The 19,237-nt window shown below is 59.8% G+C and overlaps 2 protein-coding genes and 1 pseudogene across 6 annotated transcripts in view; 1 reads left to right on the forward strand and 2 right to left on the reverse strand.

The window, feature by feature from the left end:
* The window catches only part of PTDSS2 (phosphatidylserine synthase 2), an 84,011-nt gene extending 79,793 nt beyond the window's left edge, over nucleotides 1-4,218 (forward strand). For both annotated transcript variants that reach the window (XM_021676993.2, XM_064370272.1), the window contains one exon: nucleotides 69-4,218. The gene's annotated coding sequence lies outside the window, so the exon portion shown is untranslated. The remainder of the gene's footprint in view (nucleotides 1-68) is intronic.
* LOC105719850 (cytosolic acyl coenzyme A thioester hydrolase-like) lies at nucleotides 1,724-3,431 on the reverse strand (annotated as a pseudogene).
* RNH1 (ribonuclease/angiogenin inhibitor 1) lies at nucleotides 4,155-18,457 on the reverse strand. 4 transcript variants are annotated; one of them, XM_021676990.2, is made up of 11 exons: nucleotides 17,930-17,978; nucleotides 15,421-15,475; nucleotides 12,748-12,867; nucleotides 11,429-11,599; nucleotides 10,774-10,944; nucleotides 10,007-10,177; nucleotides 9,759-9,929; nucleotides 9,452-9,622; nucleotides 9,008-9,178; nucleotides 4,618-4,788; nucleotides 4,155-4,418 (listed from the first exon to the last, which is right to left on the reverse strand). In XM_021676990.2, exons 3-11 carry the CDS (start codon nucleotides 12,846-12,848, stop codon nucleotides 4,331-4,333), a joined length of 1,386 nt encoding a protein of 461 aa, XP_021532665.2. In that variant the 5' UTR covers nucleotides 12,849-12,867; nucleotides 15,421-15,475; nucleotides 17,930-17,978; the 3' UTR covers nucleotides 4,155-4,330. The 4 variants fall into 4 exon arrangements, with proteins under 4 accessions (XP_021532665.2, XP_012311496.3, XP_021532664.2 ...); XM_012456073.3 differs by lacking the exons at nucleotides 15,421-15,475; nucleotides 17,930-17,978 and adding an exon at nucleotides 18,340-18,457; XM_021676989.2 differs by lacking the exon at nucleotides 15,421-15,475 and having other exon boundaries at nucleotides 17,930-18,018.
* Nucleotides 18,458-19,237: the final 780 nt, after the last annotated feature.

The raw sequence follows: 19,237 nt of genomic DNA on the forward strand, positions 1-19,237 counted from the left end.
GTCACCCAGCTGTGGCGTGACCCAGGCAGGGACATCTCGGTACCATTTCTGCACTCTGTGGGCCCCAGGTGCACTGAGGCCCAGAGGAGCCTATGCTGGCCCCACATCCACCTCCCAGCAGCACCTGCGGGGCGTGGTCCACAAACACTCCGTGGCCGAGAGCGGCGGATCCAGCAGTGACGCTGAGCCATCTCCTCCAAGTCTTCCTTTCACAGACTGCCCTGGAGGACGTGTGGACGGGGTTAGAGGTCACTGAACTGGCCCTTGGGACATCCAGTCAGAGCCGGGGCCCTGCTGCCTCCACGGCTCTGAGTCGAGGGTCATCTTCACGAGCAAAGAGAACCAATAAAGTGACGGAAGTCCGAGGCTTCAGCCCTCCCCCCAGCTCCCCGTGTCCTGCTTTGGGGTCTGGTACGGCCCCCCCAGCCTGCCCTCATGCCCAGTGCCCACTTGGGGAAAACCACACAGAGGACGGGAGGCACCAGGGTCAGCCTCAGCCTCTGAGCAAGGACTTAGCGCCTGCCCCGCCCCCCAGAGCAGAGCAGGTGCGGACACAGCCCCTCTGCTGGGGCTCCAGGAGGGTCCAGGTCCACCCACCCCCTGCTGCGTTTGTTCCTTGCTGGGAAGCTGGGCTGGTGACCGCTGGCCAGTGGACACAGGATTCCTGGGGAGGGGCCGCTGCCTTCTCAGGCCACTGTTTTTTTGAGATGGAGCCTTGTCCCATCCCCCCGGACTGGAGTGTGGTGGCGTGATCTCCACTCACTGCAACTTGTGCCTCCCGGGTTCAAGCAATTCTCCTGCCTCAACCTCCCAGGTACCCAGGACTACAGGCACCCGCCACTACGCCTGGCTAATTTTAGTATTTTTAGTAGAGACGGTGTTCACCAGCTTGGCCGGGCTGGTCTTGAATTCCCAACCGCAGGTGATCCACCCGCCTTGGCCTCTCAAAGTGATTACAGACGTGAGCCACCGCCTGGCCAGAGCACTATTCTTAAAACTTTACCATGAAAATTTGCAAACACAAGTTGGGAGAAAAGAGGTCTCCTGGGCGCTGTTCTTCACTGTGGGCATGGGGTACGGGGCGTGGGTGGCAGGTTACAGGGTCTCCTGGGCGCTGTTCCTCACCATGGGCATGGGGTACGGGGTATGGGTGGCAGGTTACAGGGTCTCCTGGGCGCTGTTCCTCACCATGGGCATGGGGTACGGGGTGTGGGTGGCAGGTTGCAGGGTCTCCTGGGCGCTGTTCCTCACCGTGGACATGGGGTACAGGGTGTGGGTGGCAGGTTGGATACAGCCTGGGGGGACTCCGAGAGCCAGATGCACCCTCGCCCCCTACTCTTCCTCGGGCCCCAGGCTTCAAATAGCTTTACTGTTAACATTAAGTCATGAGGCTGGAATTGGAGACACAAGAGCAGCTGCCCGGGCTCAGCAGGATGGCGTCCTGTGGGCACTGAGCCTCACACCCAGCAAGTCCCTTCCCCACGGTCACGGCCACTCACCTTTGGCCTCTGCAGGCCTGCAGACGGGGTTCTTCCCGTTGCTCTGCCCCACACTGCCCCGTCCACCTCTGCAGGATATGCAGGGCCTCAGCATTCCGGAGCCCTCAGGAGGAACAGGTGGCAGCTTTGACCCCTCAGGAGAAAATGCCACCTCGTCTTCCCACTGCAGGGGCCCCTCCCCTCCCTCACACCCCACAAGTCCCCACACCTCCCGGTCACTCCTCCATGCTCTGCATCCCCGCTCACACTGAGCCACGTGTCTGGGTGGGTGGAGGCGACGCTCTCCTGGCAGTCACCATCTGCTCTTCCTAAGGACTGGGCAGGGGGCTGTGATCAGTCCTGTGTTCTGGAACCCACCGTGTCTGGAGGCGGCCCCTGGGAGCCCTCCTGGCAGCTCCTCAGGCCCAGACAGCACCCACGGGCTCCGGCTCCTCACACCACCAGCCACTCCAGACTCACCCATGGGTGTCTCTTACCCCAGGCAGGCCTGGCACCACCCGTTTCCTCAAAGAGCCCTGTTCCTCTGACGGGATCACGGTTACTTAGAAGCTAAGATTCTGGGTTACTTCATTGTTTTTTTTTTTTCCCCAGCCAAGCAGCAGCTTTATTAGTGGCGCTGGGTTCTCCCCATACCTTACAGTGTGCTTGGAAGCATTCCTGAGGGTTTCCATGGAATGCCTCCCAGCGCTCAGGACAACACTGTAGCATCAACACTGGGATGATATAAATAAAGCTTTGGTGTGTAGGTTTGCAGGAAAGAGTATAGGTTAACACTGTGATACGAAAACTTCAGACAACATCAGATCTCAATGTGAATTGGATTTCTGGCCAAGGGGGTAACTTCTAAGTGACTGGACACTGGGCCTGTTGCCATGGCTACTCGGGGCCCCGGCGGCGGGAGGAGGGTGTCTAGGGCTGGGGCTCCGCGTGGCCCTGTTGCTTCGCCTTCATCTGCAGGTACCGCCCTTTGCCTTCCTCAAAGCGCTTCTTCTCGTCCTCGGTCTCGGGCACAAGCTGGGGCAGGGGCAGCGACCTGCCCTCCTGGCTCAGCGACACATAGGTGAAGAAGGCACTGGCGGCCCGGTAGCGCTTCTGAGAGCTGTCCACAACAGGGTCGGCGTCCACCAAGACCTCGATCTCCATGGACTTATTGCTCGTGAAGGTCACTCATCCCGAGATGGTGATGACGAAGCCTTTTCTGATCTTGTCGTGAAAATTAATGGCGTCCACGGAAGCTGTAATGATGTTGGTCTTGCAGTGGCGTGCAGCCACAATCCCTGCTACCTCGTCCATGAGCTTCATGGTCACGCCTCCATGCACAAAGCCGTGTAGGGTACAATCTGAAGGCCCCACCAGGTGAATCAAGCTGGACTGGCTGTAGCTGACAGTGTTCGGCTCTGGGTTGAGGACTGGCTGGACAATGTCCCCGTTCCTCCACTTCGTCTCCATGCGCTCCAGCTTCTGGGCTTCGTATCGCTTCCGGCCCTCCTGCTCCTGCTCCTGCCGGGAATACACAACGGGAGGCACTTCGAGGACCTTGTCCACATTCTTCAGCGACAGGGGCACATACCAGAGGGTGGCCTTATTGGTCAGCTTTTTGGCACCTGTGAGGATGTTTTCAGACAACACGTTGATCTGCACCTCCGCCGAGTGCTTAGAGGTACAGGTGATCTCTGCGCGACGTGGGCCACCTCCCCGATGCACATGGGCAACAGGAAGTCGGTGCGCTCAACCCGAGCCAGCGCGGCCACACGGCGCTCCCCGTTCTGGCTGTGGCAATGCCGGGTGCTGATGATGGCACCCGCCTCCTCGATCATCTTCAGGATGGTCCCCCCGTGGACATTGCCGGCCACGTTGCCGTCATCTGGCCGCATGATCCGGCAGATCTGGATGGCGGACGGCGTCTGGGCCCGACATGCTGGCAGCGGCGGCAGGTGGCTGCAGGAGGGCGCGGGTGTCTGGCAGGCCCGGCGTGGAATCTGGTTTTTTTTTTTTTAATGAGATGATGGAGTCTCAAACTCCGTCTCCCAGGCTGGAGTGCAGTGGCGCAATCTCAGCTCACTGTAACCTCCACCTCCTGGGTTCAAGCGATTCTCCTGGCACAGCCTCCCGAGTAGCTGAGATTACAGGCACCCACCAGCACATCTGGCTGTTTGTATTTTCATTAGAGATGATGGGGTTTCACCACGTTGGCCCAGCTGGTCTCAAACCCCCGACCTCAAGTGAACTGTCCACCCCGGCCTCCCTCCCGAAGTGCTGGGATTACAGGCGTGAGCCACCATGCCCAGCCCCAGGTCACTTTAAAGGGCTTTATTGGGCCAGGCCAATGGCTGACACCTGTAATGCCCGCACTTCAGGAGGCCAAGACCAAGCACCAGCCTGGGCAACATGGCGAGAGACGCAACTTAGCAGCTCATCGCAAGTGGCATGGGGTGCCCGATACCAGCGCCCTCGCAGCGACCCCAGGAAGGACGGGAGCCCGACACCAGCACCCTCCCAGGGACCCCAGGAAGGACGGGGAGCCCGATACCAGCGTCTTCACAGGGACCCCAGGAAGGACGGGATCCCGACACCAGCACCCTCACAGGGACCCCAGGAAGGGCGAGAGCCCGATACCAGCACCCTCTCAGGGACCCAAGGAAGGACAAGAACCCCTCCTGCCAAGAAAGTGTTTTAATGATTATAAAGTGTCCAAAATACACTAGCAGAAATAAGCTGATCTGAGCGTTTCTCTTCAAATCTAGGATACGCAGGGTGAGAGCCCAGGGGTGCCTCGAGCCCGGGCTGTCCAGGGAGAGCGGGTCTCAGGAGCCCGGCGGGCAGGAAGCGGCTTAGGAGATGACCCTCAGGGATGACTTCTCCTTCTCCAGGGCCTGCAGCCGGTTATCCATGTCCAAAGACCAGTAGATGTCGTACAGGCTGCACACAAGCCAGAAGGGACGCGTAGGCAGGTGTCCTAGCCCGGGCCTGCCCACGCCCCGCCCCGCCCACGCCCAGCCCAGCCCCATCACACCCCGCCCATGCCCAGTCCCGCCTACACCACACCCAGCCCCGCCCCGCCCATGCCCAACCCCACCACGTCCCGCCCCGCCCACACCCCGCAGTCCTGCGCACGTACACCAGCTGCTCCAGGAGGCAGGCCGGCTGCCGCAGGCTCTCCATCAGCTGCAGGATGCCCGCGTCCCCCATGCAGTTGTTGCTGAGGTCCAGCTCGCGCAGGCTGCGGTTGGCCAACAGGGTCTCGGCGAGGCTGCCGCAGCTGCTGTCACTCACGTCACAGTCCCCCAGCCTGGGTGGAGCAGGGTGGGGTCAGGTGTGTGGGTGACCCCCGACATAGGCACCGAGGAATGAGAGCTAAGCAGAACCCTGGCACAGTTAGGGCTTGAGGAATATCTCAGTTTACAGCATTACTACTCAGCAATTTCCTTTTATATAATCCTTTACATAATCATATTAGTTTATAGAATTAGGGCTTGAAGAATCCCTTTATATAATCCTCTATATATAATCATATAATAGTTCATAGTACGAGTGCCTAAAGAATATTTCCCTACATCTATACCTATAATTATATCTTAGTTCATAATTGGAGGAATGCCTAGAGTGGACACAGTGCAGAGCATGAATTAAGGAATAAGCAGCTTATAATCGGAGGAATGCCTAGAGAAGACACAGTGCAGAGCATGATTTAAGGGAAAACAGCTACACCAGGACAAGAACCCATGGCCCAGGCAGCAGCGTTCAGTATCGTAAAGACACCCGCTGTACGGCAGGCTTGGGGCGAGAGCCACTCCTCCTGATAAAGGAGTTATAGGACCTTGCTCCAGTTCTCGTGGAAGGCTGCCCTCAGACCCGCAATCCACCTTGGTGACTGTGAACTTTATCAGCTCTTGCTACTGTGCTGCTTGAAAAGCATCTTCCCACAGAACCCACTGGAAGCTGCCAGCAGGTGGCGGTAACCCTGACGGCTCTGTCACTGCTGTGTGACTTAAAGCATCCCCCCATAAATCTTCTTAGTAGTAGTTTCCCATAGATAGAAGTATTGCACATGCACCCTCTTCACTGCGCACGGCCCACCTTCAAGCCTCGGTGACCTAATGGGGTGGACCCCCTTACTGCACACAGCCCTTGCCTTCGTGGGAACCCGCCCCTTGCGCACTGTCCACCTCCCGGCCTAGGTGACCTAATGGGGGTGGACCCCATGTTTTATTGCTCACGACCCTATCACTATCCTTAAAGATGACTTCACTCACTGCCCTGCCCCCTAACCTATACACAATAAATACTCAGGCTTCTGGATATTCGGGGCCTCGCCTGACTCCGCTCATAGGTGGCATGGCCCCCTGAGCCCAGCTGCGTTTTCCTTGCACTTCTGTGTCCTGTCTCTTTATTTCTCGGATCCTGTGCCTCAGCACAGCATAAGGCTCGCCCCACGACCCTGTGGGGCCCTCAGCCCTACGAGGGTGCAGGCGTGCCTGGCACTGCGCTGACCGACTGGGCGGCCTGTGCCTGGGGGGCACGGGGGAGGCCCACGCCGCGAAGCCCAAGCTCCGACATATACATGTACTCGGCTGCTCGGGACCCTCGGGTGGGGCCGTTCCCCAAGGCTCAGCCTTGGCAGCTTGTCTCACAGTCCCTCTGTGGCCCTGAAGGCGGGCACACACAGCCCCTCAGCAGAGCACAGCAGACTGACTCCCTGAGCAGCTCCCTCCTACGAGGCGGAGGAAGGACCAGAGGGCAACAATGTCCACCCACAGAGCCACACCCACCCCCCGGCTCCCCGCCTCCTCAACGCTGCCTGGCCAAGTGGGGCTGAGAGGAGAAGCCAGCCACAGAGACCAAGGGGCAGCTGTGGGGAAACGAGGGAGGGTGTGGAGGGTCCCGAGGAAGGCGCAGTGGACGACGGACTTCAGGCTCCCGAAAGAGACCAGGGTACAGGCCAGACGAGAGATGGCGGAGAAGAGCCAGCACTGACTCCCCAGGGTGCGGCCGGGCCAAGGAGCTGCGCTGGGCCTCTACAGAGTGGGAGCCAGGGAAGCTGCAGGACCCCCATCCCGGCGGTGGCTCCGGCAGACAGGCCTGCAGTGACCACGACCCAGGGTTCCTTGCCCCACCTGGAAGGCCCACAGGGTCCCGGCAGCCAGGATGGTGTTCCCTGAGAGGGAACTGGAAATCCGTCAGGAGGAAGCCCCCAGGAAACGCAGCCACGACTCGGCCTGCCCAGCTCGCCGCCCAGGGCTCCTGGGCCAGGATGACCAGCCACCCATGGAAACCCCCTGGCAAGAGGCACAGGTGAAGGAGCACACAAGACAAAACACTGATGGTGGAAATTCAGTAGACTGGTTGGCGAACGAGAACATCTCCCAGAAATAAGAACAAAACCTCAAACAGACAGAACATTTGAAGAACACAATTAGCAGGCCAGTCCAGGAAACCTCATGACAGGCTCGTGGGCGCACCAGAAAGAAAGGGGCGGGGCACGGTGGCTCACACCTGTAATCCCTGCACTTTGGGGGCTGAGGCGGGTGGATCACCTGAGGTTGGGAATTCGAGACCAGCCTGAGCGACATGGTGAAACCCCATTTCTACTAAACCTGACCAACTTGGAGAAACCCTGTCTCTACTAAAATACAAAAATTAGCTGGGCGTGGGAGGCTGAGGAAGGAAAGTTGCTTAAACCCGGGAGGTGGAGGTTGCAGTGAGCTGAGATCACACCACTGCACTCCAGCCTGAGCAACAAGAGTGAACCTCTCAACAAAAAGAAAAAGGAAGGAGAAGAAAAATCCCCAAAGGCGTAATACTTTCTTAGGAGGACCAAGTATCCAGCACAATAAAAGAACCAAGACACACATCAAGGCAAAGCACATGGAACCCCCAAACACAACGGGCAAAGACATCTTTAAAAGCTGCCAGTGAGAAAAAGCACATCATTCACACAAGATCATGGTGGCTCACACCTGTCATCCTAGCACTTTGGGAGGCCAAGGCAGGTGGATCACCTGAGGTCAGGAGTTCGAGACCAGCCTGAGCATACATGGTGAAACCCCATTTCTACCAAAAATACAAAAATTAGTCAGGCATGGTGGTGTACCCCTGTCATCCCAGCTACTTGGGAGGCTGAGTCTGGAGAATTGCTTGAGTCCGGGAAGCAGGGGTTGCTGTGAGCAGAGATCACGCCACTACACTCCAGCCTGTGTGACAAGACTCCATCTCAAAAAAAAAAAAAAAAAAAAAAAATCAGACCTCCAGGGGCGGGGCCACGGCAGCGAGAGGCAGGCTGGGAAGCTGCGCTGTACTGGCGTCGGCCGCGCTGTATCGTCATAAATAGAGCCGGTTTTGTGGTGTTTTCACTACTCGGTTGAATGTCTCAGCCATAGTAAGTGGGAAAGTGAGCTACAAGCGACCAGAGGGAACTGAACCAGGGAGAAGGGAACAGCAAGAACAGGACTCAGAGTGAAAGACACTCGCTGGAGAGGGAGACGCAGGAGGCGATGAGAGAGATGTCTGCAGCAAGGCCAGCCTTCTCAGAGATGATCTGGATGGCAACCTGGGTCCCAGTTAACCTGTGCTGGGCCAGCTCCTTCGCAGATGTTAATTACTGTGGAAGACTTTCCTTAAAGTATTGATCGGGCTGAAATTCTTCCATTTTTCTATGGCCAAAGTTTCTATCAGTCAAAAATCTATTAGTAATTCATTTAGAAGGAAACAGTAATATATTTCAACATTCAAATTCCCATAGAATGATTAGGCTTAGTATTTATTCACTGCCTGTTTTCAATTGCTTGTCCTGTTGCTTTTCTTATAATAAAGGTATTAGCAAGACTGTTCAGTATTCCAATATTAACTGACATCTATAGCAACTGAAAAGGAAATATTAGAAAACTTTGTGTTATCGAGATTCAAATACGGTAAAGATATTAAATATTTCATGTTAATAAAGCTATACAAATTTTCTCATTGGGAAAAAAAAAAAAAGATCACAGTGGATTAAGAATCAGAACAGCAAAGTCCTCCCTGGAAGCCAGAAAATGATGTAGCATCACCTACCAACTCTACGGGAACATCTGTAGCCCAGAATTCTATACCCAGCTGAATTTGTAGCCCAGAATTCTATACCCAGCTGAATGACCCAAGGGCAGAGCAGATGCACGCCTCCAAAAATTACCTTCTGCAGAACCCGTTCTTAGGAAGCTGCAAGACAACATGCTTTAACAAAGGGAGGAAACCTGGGAAGACATCCTGACCCGGGGTTCCTGCATAGCAGGAAGGTGGGCGGGGCTTCCAGGAAGATGGACCACAGGGTGGCCAGGGCAGGCTGGAGCCCCATAAAGCTATCAGGCTTTATGAACCAAGACCTCTGACTCTGATCAAAGTTAAAATGAGAACTAAGCCAGAGTGGTGCCACCACCCTGCCTTCCCCAGCACATGTGTTCTCACACAGATGCTCATGCTCACACACGTCCATACGAGCTCCCAAATATGCATACTCACGTCCCTTAAAGACTCACCAGAGTGACCGTAGCACGGAGCCAGGCTGGCCCAGGCCCTGGCAGAGCTCCTGCACACCTGCATCCCCCAGCCTGTTTTCGCTTATCTGCAGCTCCAGGAGAAACTTATTCTGGGCCAGCACTGAGCTGAAGTGGGAGCAGCAGGCAGCTGTGAGGCTGCAGGACTTCACCCTGTGGACATGGACAAGGACTGAGGCCTGGCAGGGGCCCAGGCTGGCCCAAAGCTGCGACCGGCCCTTCCCCTAAAGGCCCCACATGGACCTGAGCAGAAACATCCGAGAGCCTCCCAGCTTGTGGGCACCTGTGGCTGGTCCTCAGCCTCAAGCGGTGTCCCCAGCCCGTGCATTCTGAAGGTCAGAGCTGAGCCCAGCACCTCCCCTGGCCTCCTCGGTCACCCTGGCCCTCTCTTGGGTGACAGGGTCCCATCCCGCCAGCCACACTCACCACAGCGACTCCAGCTGGCAGCCAGGCTCCAGCAGGCTCTCACACAGCAGCCAGGCGCCCTCGTCCCCAAGCTTGTTGCCAGCCAGGCTGAGCTCCTTCAGGCTGTCCTTGGCCCTGAGGACACGGCACAGGTCCACGCAGCTCTTGGCGGTGAGGCCACACTCCCAGATCCTGCGGGAGACGGACCCCCATGGACTTTCCTCAGCACTGTGGCATGGCCTGAGGCGAGTCCAGGGGGTGGGGGAGGGCTCCGAGAATGGCCCGAGCCCCTGACCCTCTGGGAGGAGGCCTTGGGGAGGTGACTTACCACAGGGTCTTGAGCCTGGAGCCGGGGTGCAGCAGCCCCGGGCACAGCTCCGCGATGCCCACGTCGCCCAGCTTGTTGTTGCCCAGGGCCAGCTCCCGCAGGGACGTCTTGGAGGCCAAGATGCCGCACAAGTCCCTGCAGCTGTCCGAGGTGGCACCACAGTTCTCCAGCCTGGGATGCGGGTCACGCGTGAGGCATGCCGGACGCCCCCACCCACACCCCGTACCCCCCCAAGGCCCAGCACATACTTGAGCGTCTCCAGCCGGCAGGGGGAGTCCTTCAGGCCCTGGCACAGCATGTGGACGCCGGCCTCCTCGATGTCATTGTTGCTGACCGTGAGCTCCTTGAAGTCCGGCTTGGCCCTGAGCACCGCGGCCAGGGGCTCGCAGCTGGCAGGTGAGAGCCCGCAGTACTCCAGCCTGCGAGGCAGACCGAGCTCGGCACCACACAGGAATGTGCGCCAGCCGAGGGCATAATGCCAGGGAGTGTGGGGGTGCTGGCATCTCTTCCCCCCAGCCTCCTGCCTGGGCACCGGCTGGGAGTGCTGAGGGCCCCCTAGAGACTCATCCAGGGTGGCCGGTCAGGGACAGCCAGCCAGCGGCTCAGGCCCCTGTGGACACTGGCATTCATTCCTTCTGGAAACCCCCTCACTAACCAACGGCCCCACCTCAGACTCTGGAACCCAACCAGGCCCAAGAGAAAGAAACCAGCCTCCGGAGGGCTGGGCCGCCGGCCATGCTGGCTGTGGTCAACTCACGGTGGCCGGGCCCCCCACACACGGGGGTGCTGAGTGCAGCCTGACTCAAGGCCACACATATGTTCCCACTGTCAGGTCCCAGGACAGCTGTTCCTTGCCAAGGGCAACTGGAGGGGGAGGGAGGGCGACGACAGAGCCCCCCAGGGACCCTGTGACCTGAGTCCACTCATCACAGCTCCTCCCCTGGCAGGTGCTGTGTGTGCGGGGACTGCTGGGGGACAGGCAGTGGGGAGCACAGCCTGGGAAGGGCACACTCACTGCAGCTTTTCTAGGTGGCACTGGGGGTCCAGGAGAACCTCGCAGAGCAGCTGCAGGCCCGCATCCCCCAAGGGATTGTCGCTGAGGTGCAGCTCTTGCAGCGTGGGCAGGGAGCGCAGTGTGCCAGGCAGGACCCCGCAGCCAGCCGCCGTCAGGTAGCAGTTCTGGAAGCTGGAGCAGGCCTGGCTGTCAGCAGGGCTCCCCTGAACCAGCTATCGCCCACTTCACCTGCCGGAGCCCGGAGCCCGGAGCCCGGAGCCCTACTCCTTCCCTGGACGGGATCTGGGGTCTCCAGGCCGGGAGCAGGGGGTACACGTGTGGCTCAGCCCAGGGAAGCCTCATCTGCAGAAACCCCTTCAGCAGGGGTCCGGGAGAGCCAGCCAGAGGCTCAGGCCTCTGTGGACGCCAGCGTTCCGGTGATACCGGAAGCCCGGGGATGGCGGGCAGGGCCAGACCTTGGGCGCAGGGGCTGGGACAAGGCAGGAGGGGCCCTGTCCCACCGCTATGAGGCCACCAGGCCTGTCTGCCTCCGGCTGCTGCCGGAAGTGCCCGCTGCCACCACCTACCCGCCCACGACCCCTGGCAGCTCTGTCCCCTGCTGCCGGGCTACCGGAGCAGGCCGCATGGGGCAGAGGTGGCGCCAGCCCCGCCTCACCTCAGCTTCTGGATCTTGCAGGAGGAGCTCTGCAGGGCCTGGAGCACGCGGCGCACGCCAGCATCGCCCAGCTCGTTGCTGCGCAGGCTGAGCTCCATCAGCGCGGGGTTGGCCTGGAGTGCGGAGCTGATGTCCTCGCACTGGGCCTCTGTGAGGTTGCAGTCGTCCAGCCTGGGACCGGAACCCAGGGTCAGGCGGGCCGCGGCTGGCGCCGGCCTCAGACCCCACCGCCCCCCACGCGCAGGGGACGGCCATCGGCGGGCCCAGAAAACAACAAGGCGAGTCGCACGGGACGTTGTAGAAATGAAACGTGAGCTGTGAAAGTTCTCAGATGCTCGCACGCAGGCAGACGTGTGCCTGGCCTGACGCATTCTTCACTCCGACCGTGCGGCTCTAACCTCCAGGTCTGTCTCCAGGGAAAAAGCAAACCTGGCCGAGGTGACAGCTGTGGGAGCTGCCCGGAACAGGACACGGCTCGCCGTTCAGACACAGGAGCAAATAAACGGTAACACCAGCTTCTAATGTGATCAGTGAATGCACTCAAGTGCTTCCTGATGAATGAGGAACTGAATACACACAGCTAGGAAGAAAACCAGGTCTTGCTCACAAAAGAATGACAACTGATAAATGTGGAGAAAAGGGCTGGGTGCGATGGCTCACACCTGTAATCCCAGCACTTTGGGAGGCCGAGACGGGTGGATTATGAGGTCCAGAGATCGCGACCATCCTGGTCAACATGGTGAAACCCCATCTCTACTAAAAATACAAAAAAATTAGCTGGGCATGGTGGCACATGCCTGTAATCTCAGCTACTCAGGAGGCTGAGTCAGGAGAATTGCCTGAACCCAGGAGGCGGAGGTTGCGGTGAGCCGAGATCGCACCATTGCACTCCAGCCTGGGTAACAAGAGCGAAACTCTGTCTCAAAAAAAAAAAAAAAAGATGAGGCCCACACAGGCACGTGTCCTGCTGTGAAGCCGCTGGGTTTGTGAGGACCTTGAGGGCCAAGGACTCCCAGCCCCAAGCTTGGCAGGGACAGCCAGTGCCCACAGATGCCCACTAAGGGGGCTCAAGCTGTGTCCTGCCCTTGTGTTTCCAGGGGAGGGAGAGGGGCCAGGACGCTGGAGCCAGAGACCCACTGGCTGGTGCCCACCCACCTCGGCCCACACTGCATGAATCACATTTCACACACATGGAGGCTGCACAGTATTCACTCCCCATCTATAAACAAGGCGCTCCACAGCAGCGCACCCTTCAGAGCGAGCTGCCACCCGCAAGCCTGCCCCTGCCAGTGCCCCAAAGCCACCGAGGGCAACTGTACCTGACCACCTGGCACCGCTGGAGCAGGGGGAGCAGCTCGGCCCACCTAGCATCGCTCAGCTCCTCGCACTGGATGTCCACGCGCTGCACGTCCACACTCATGGCGGAGGTCGGGAGTGGCCTGGGTTGGGGGCAGAGGGAAGAGAACGTCTTGGCGGAACCCCTTCATAGTTTTACCAGCTGGAGAGTCTGCAAATTCTGCTCCAGGGCTGACGCTTCAGGAGGAGCTGCAGCCTCCCCGGGCCAGCACGTCCTCTTCACACCTTCCCACCTTTGTCTCCAAGAGCAGGGACCAGAACCCACCCCTGGAAAGGCCACCATGGGTGGCAGAGCTTGGGGACACAGATGCCACCCACCTCCTGGCTGATGCCACCCAGCCTCTGTGGGCACCTCCTCCTGCCCCACAGAGGCAGGGACAGCAGCAGCCCAGGAAGTCCGGCCTCTCACTTGCCTGGGCAAGGACAGGGTAGGGGTGGGTGGTCGGCGACCCGGGCAGGGGAGCAAGGGGGCCTGTGCATCACTCTGGGGACAGGCGGACTGGGCGGGCCGGGCAGGCTGCCCATAAAGCCCAAGACCTCCCAGGATGCCAGGATCCTGGACCCCAGCACCCCCCACACAGCCAGGCTCCACAGCCCTGAAACAGCTGGCAGGAGGCGCACCAGCCACAGTGTCCCGCACAGGGCAGAGCAGGTGGGGTGGGCACTCGGGGTGTCAGCTTCCATGCCCCCTTCTGGGGCTAGGGACTCCGCACCAAACCAGGGCATGTCCCCTGCCCCACAGCACGCCAGCCTACACAGAGGCTCGGCTGTCAGGCTAGCTGGGAGAGGTCAGCTGGGGACGGGCACAGCTGCCACACCCTGAAACCTCCCGAGGGACAGGCACAGAGCCTGAATGAATGAGGCCGGCTGCCCCGAGAGTCCAGCTCAGGCACCCACCTGCCAGGGGCCTGGGGAACGAAGTGGTCAGGCTGAGACAGCCACTCAAAGCCTGATAGGTGGATACATTCCCAGAGCACCTGCCAAACACTGGCCTGGGGGCCTCAGCAGGGCGGGAACCTGGAGAGGAGGGGGGACCCTGGAGGTAGCAGTCCTGATGCCATGCTGGGGGGAGGGGCAGGCACAGTGGGCAGAGGGCCCTCATCTAAGAGCCACAGAAAGCTGGCAGGACGCACTCCGGGAATGAAGAAACCCCGGCTGCCCTTCACAAAGACAGCAGAGTACAGCTCAGAGGCTCCTGCTGCCCTGAAACCCCGGCTTCCTGAGGCTGTGTGCCTGGCACGCACTCCCAGGGATGGTTCTGAGGCAGCCAGTCCACTCTGGCTGAGTAGAGGGAAGAGGCCCCTGGACCCACCGGGAGGAAAGAGCAAGGCTGCGTTTGGGTCCACGTGCCTCAGCGCCAGGTGGCTGGGCCTGCAAGGACGCTGTGGCAAAGGGCGGTGACACCCCATGGCCCCACACGGAGGAACAGAATCCACCCGGCCCCAAGCATGTGAGCAAACCCGGCCAGGGCGTGGTCGCCCAAACCCTGACTCCAGAATCGAGTCATCGGGAGGCACTGTGGGCGGAAGGGGGGGGGCTCCCCAGGCTGCACGCGCTCCCTGGATCAGCCTGACAGTCCTGTGTCCTCTGCACCCAGACGAAGGTGACCCCAAGGTGTCTTCCTCCTGAGAAAGCTTGGTGGGGGCTCAGGGCGGCCAGCACTCCCATGACCACCTGACACGAGGGCTGTGAGGGGCTCAGTCCCCACCACTCGGGCTTGACCAGACCCTGCTGCATCCCCAGGGCTGCACGCTGGAGCCAGGAAGGCACATCTGAACCTGTGTAGGACACTGAGCCCACTGAAGACCCCATGAGAATGTGGGTGTGTCTACCCTTCTCTGTGCCGGGAGGAGGCCGCCACCCCCTACTCAGCCAGGGCTAAAAGCACATTCAGGCCGCCAGCCGGCAGCCCGCTACGGTGAGGCCCTGACGGTCCCTTATCCAGAGACCAGACCTTCTCAACCTTACAGGAGGTCTCCGCAGCGCCCACGGCCTGAGCCCCACCCTGAGGAGCCACATAGGAGGGAGCCGTCCGGAGGCCGCTTCGGGTCCTTCGGTTCCGACGTGACCAGGTCGTGGACACGGCGACCACAGGAGGCACAGGGCCCCCCTCTAGGGAGACATGGGCCACTCTCAGCTGACACGCAAAGGGTCCCGACCCTGTGACCCCACCTCCACCCCACGTCAGGTCCCTGACCCGCTAGTTCTGGACACCCTGCCCCGAACTAAAAGGCTGGGACGGGACCTCAGAAAAACACGCAGGGGCTGTCCCCTCCTCTCCGTCCCGGCTCAGCCCAGGACGCTCACCCGGGCTCCTTCCGCACAGGCGGGGGCGGGCCGGGAGTCAGTCCCGGGGGCCGCGCCCAGCTCAGCCCCCGGGCTCATCCCAGTTACTTCCGCGGCCTTCCCACTCCCCACCGGGTCCAGGGGCAAGTCTGGGGTCCACACCCCGTTTGCCACAGTCTGGCCCCAACCAGCCTTTCCATTTAACCTCCCGGAACAGGCACCTGCACCCGCCTTCCCCGGACAGTCCCTCCAGCTCCCACAGCCCCCACCACCCAGGAGGGACCGGCCCTGCCCCTTCCCACAGGCTGGCCGGATTCCAGGAATTCCCCAAACACTGAACAAGAGCAAACCTGAGACACCCCTTGTTGCAGCCAGGCTGGAGACGATAAGGCGAGATGGGCGAGGCTGTGAGGAGGGTTTTCGGACCCTTCATGCCCGAGCTCGGGAAACATGTTCAAAAATCCTTTGTTTGGTCCTGCTTTTCTGGACCAAACCAATGCATCTTAAATGTTTTCGTGAATGTTTCACGTCTCTCTCAAATGCATAAAACCAAGCGGCATGAAAAGGGACGGTGCAGAATTTATTAAAAAAAAAAAAAAAAAAAAACCGAGCTGCCCCAACCACCTCGACACATGTTCTCATGATCTCCTGAGAGCTATGTCACCGGCCACACTCACTCATATTTGGCTTAGAATCAATCTCTTCAAATATTTTACACTATTCTTCTTTTTTTTTTTTTTTTTTGAGCCGGAGTTTCGCTCTTGTTACCCAGGCTGGAGTGCAATGGTGCGATCTCGGCTCACCGCGACCTCCGCCTCCTGGGTTCAGGCAATTCTCCTGCCTCAGTCTCCCGAGTAGCTGAGACTACAGGCGTGTGCCACCATGCCCAGCTAATTTTTGCATTTTTAGTAGAGACGGGGTTTCACCATGTCGGCCAGGCTGGTCTTTAACTCCTCACCTCAGTGATCCACCCACCTCGGCCTCCCAAAGTGCTGAGATTACAGGCATGAGCCACCACACCCAGCCGGTCTCAATCTCTTGACCTTGTGATCCCAAAGTGCTGGGATTACAGGGTTAAGCCACCACGCTCAGCCTATTCTTATCAACAATACGTTTTTAAAAATAAGAATGGCCCTGAAAGATGTCCACATCCTAATCTCCAAACCTGTCCCTTTACCTTAAAAGGGACTTTGCAAATGTTGAGACGCTAAGACAACCCTGGGGTGTCTGGGTGGCCTGCATAAAATCATGAAGGTTCCTATGCAGAAGGAGGCAGAGAAGACAGGTTTTCACGATGGAAGAAGGTCACCTCCAGAAGTTGGAAGAGGAAAAGTAGGTTCTCCTTGGGAACCTCCAGGACCAGCCTTGCCAATACCTTGATTTTCACCTCCTAAAACCCTCTTTGGGCTTCTGAGCTCCAGGCCTATGAAACCACCCATCTGTGGCAAATTTGTTATGGCAGGGATGAGAACACAGCTAACTGCAGCCTCCTCCTCCAGGGCTCAAGCGATCCTCCTGCCCCAGCGTCCCAAGTAGCTGGGACTACTGGCATGCACCACACAACTGGCTAATTTTTTCTATCGTTTGTAGTGATGGGCGTGCACCACTAAACTGGCTAGGCTGGTCTCCAGCTCCTGAGCTCAAGTGATCCGCCCGCCTCAGCCTCCAAAAGTGCTGGGATTACAGGCTGTGCCAGAGCGCTCAGCCCAATATAACTTTTTTTTTTTTGAGACGGAATTTCACTCTTGTTGTCCAGGCTGGGGTGCAGTGGTGCAATCTCGGCTCACTGCAAACTCTGCCTCCTGATTTCAAGCGATTCTCCTGCCTCAGCTCCTGAGTAGCTGGGATTACAGGCCCCAGCCACAACGCCAGCTAATTTTTGTATTTTTAGTAGAGACAGGTTTTAACCATGTTGGCCAGGCTGGTCTCGAACTCCTGACCTCAGATGATCCGCCCGCCTCAGCCTCCCAAAGTGCTGGGATTACAGGTGTGAGCCACCGCGCCTGGCTGCAATGTAACTCTAATGGCCACATCCTGTGCAGTCTCCTGCTTGTATTCGGTTTACTCAGCAATCACTAAGACAACATTTAAAACTGATTTCAAGGCCGGGCGCGGTGACTCACGCCTGTAATCCCAGCACTTTGGGAGGCCGAGGCGGGTGGATCACGAGGTCAAGAGATCGAGACCATCCTGGTCAACATGGTGATACCCCGTCTCTACTAAAAATACAAAAAATTAGCTGGGCACGGTGTCGCGTGCCTGTAGTCCCAGCTACTCGGGAGGCTGAGGCAGGAGAATTGCCTGAACCCAGGAAGCGGAGGTTGCGGTGAGCCGAGATCACGCCATTGTACTCCAGCCTGGGTAACAAGAGCGAAACTCCATCTCAAAAAAAAAACTGATTTCAGATTTTTAGGCTTTCCACCATTCTGGAAGAGGGCCCGCCTGGTTCTAAGGCCCTTCTGAAACACTGCCAAACTGTCCTCGGGAAGGGTTGCCTAAGTCCTCTGGCTTCCCCCGAGGCGCGTGGGCACCTTGGCTGGAGCCTCTCCCAACAGGACGTGCCTGGGGCCTGTTCGTCATTTTCACCAACCCTGGCGACAGCCCTGACGCCAACCCCCAAGTGCTGTCCCAGTTACGCTGCTCTCCTCCCCGGAGCACCAGGCGGCGGCTTCGCGGCCGGACATCCCGCCCCCAGGTGGCGCCGGGCGAGGCTCCACAATGGAGGGCGGAGGACCCTCCTTCCCCGACCGAGACCGCCCACCGTTCCCCCAACGCTTAGTGGTGGGAGCCGGGCGAGTCTTCACCGGGGCGGTCATTCCCGGGACGCCGCTTCTTTGGGAGAGTAAGGTCACGGCTTACGGGACTTGGGGAGGAAAGCTCGGCTGCGCCAGCGTTGGTTACGTCGCTCGCTGACACCCAAGGAACTAGGGTTCTCGGCGCGCGAGGACGAACCACGCAGGCGCAGCCGCGCCCCCGCGCAGGAACTTCCGGCGCGCCCCTACGGGCAGCTCGTGATGCGGTGACGTCACCAGGGAGCTACCTCCGCCGCGCCGTGCCGCTGCCTAGCGCAGCCTCCGCACCGCCTAGCCGGCCCCGACCCCGGCCTGCCCCGACCCTGGCCTCCCCCGACCCCGTCCCGCTGCGGGAGCACGTGTCTCGCCGGCGCGGCAGGGGCCTCCGAAGCGCCGAGCGCGCGTCCAACGGAAGCCCGACCAAGGCCGGCGCGGGGAGGCCTGGCTACAGGCTGACGCACCGCTGGAGCTACTGACCTCGGGACGGCTGGGGACGGTCGCGGGCCTGGAGACCGAGGGTTAGACGGCCGACTTCCTTCTCGAGCGTGCGGAACGGGATGAATGAGTCGACAGCTCCGGCCGCCAGAGCCAGCGGCGCAGGCGTGCTTTAGCCGGCGGGTGGGCGTGGCTCGATGCGGGGGGCGGGGACTAGTGGGCAGCACTCGGCGAAGGGGCGGGGCCTGGCGGGCGGGGCTCGTTCGGGGACCGGGACTGGTGGGCGGGGCTCGGTTAAGGGGCGGAGCCTGGCGAGGCACAGTCTTGGTTCCCGGGCAGGGTCTGGTGAGCGTGGCTCGGTTCGGGGTCCGGAAGCGTCTCCTTTGGGGGCGGGGCCTTCCCTGGTAGGTGGGGCCTGGTGCCAGGGGCGGGGCCTGGTACGCGCTGGCGCGAGTTGCGGGCCTCGCACCGGCCGACGTGTCTCAAATTCCTCAGAATCCTCGGAGCGGGAGGCCGGGGCCCGGAGCGGCGGCGCCGTTGGAAGCAGAATCCCAGGCGCGGGTCGAGCGTTGCTGGTGTGCAGCGCGCGGCCCCCAGGGAAAGTGGGCGCCTCGGGCCAGAGGGATCCGAGAGGAGCTCCGCGTGTTGGGGTCGCCGCCTCGGTAGCGGGGCTCGTTTGCGCCGGCCCCGCGTCCTCCCGCCCGTGCTCGTGGGACCCCCGCCCGCGAGGCTTGCGGAGCTGCGGCCTCGTCCCCTCTGGGGCCGGCATCCGGGCGGTGCTGCGCGGAGCCCCGCGCTGGGGGGCGCAGGCCGCTTTCCAGACCAGCCTGGGAAACGCAGAGCGCCCCCGCCTCCACCAAACGTGGGTTTCTTGACGTTTTTGACTAGTCCCCGATTCGCAGAATTGACATTTTGGCAGGTGAAGATTGCAAGTAATTAC

This window comes from Aotus nancymaae, unplaced genomic scaffold (assembly GCF_030222135.1).
Source record: "Aotus nancymaae isolate 86718 unplaced genomic scaffold, 86718_ANA_hifiasm-v0.15.2.pri h1tg000106l, whole genome shotgun sequence".
Classification (NCBI taxonomy): domain Eukaryota; kingdom Metazoa; phylum Chordata; class Mammalia; order Primates; family Aotidae; genus Aotus; species Aotus nancymaae.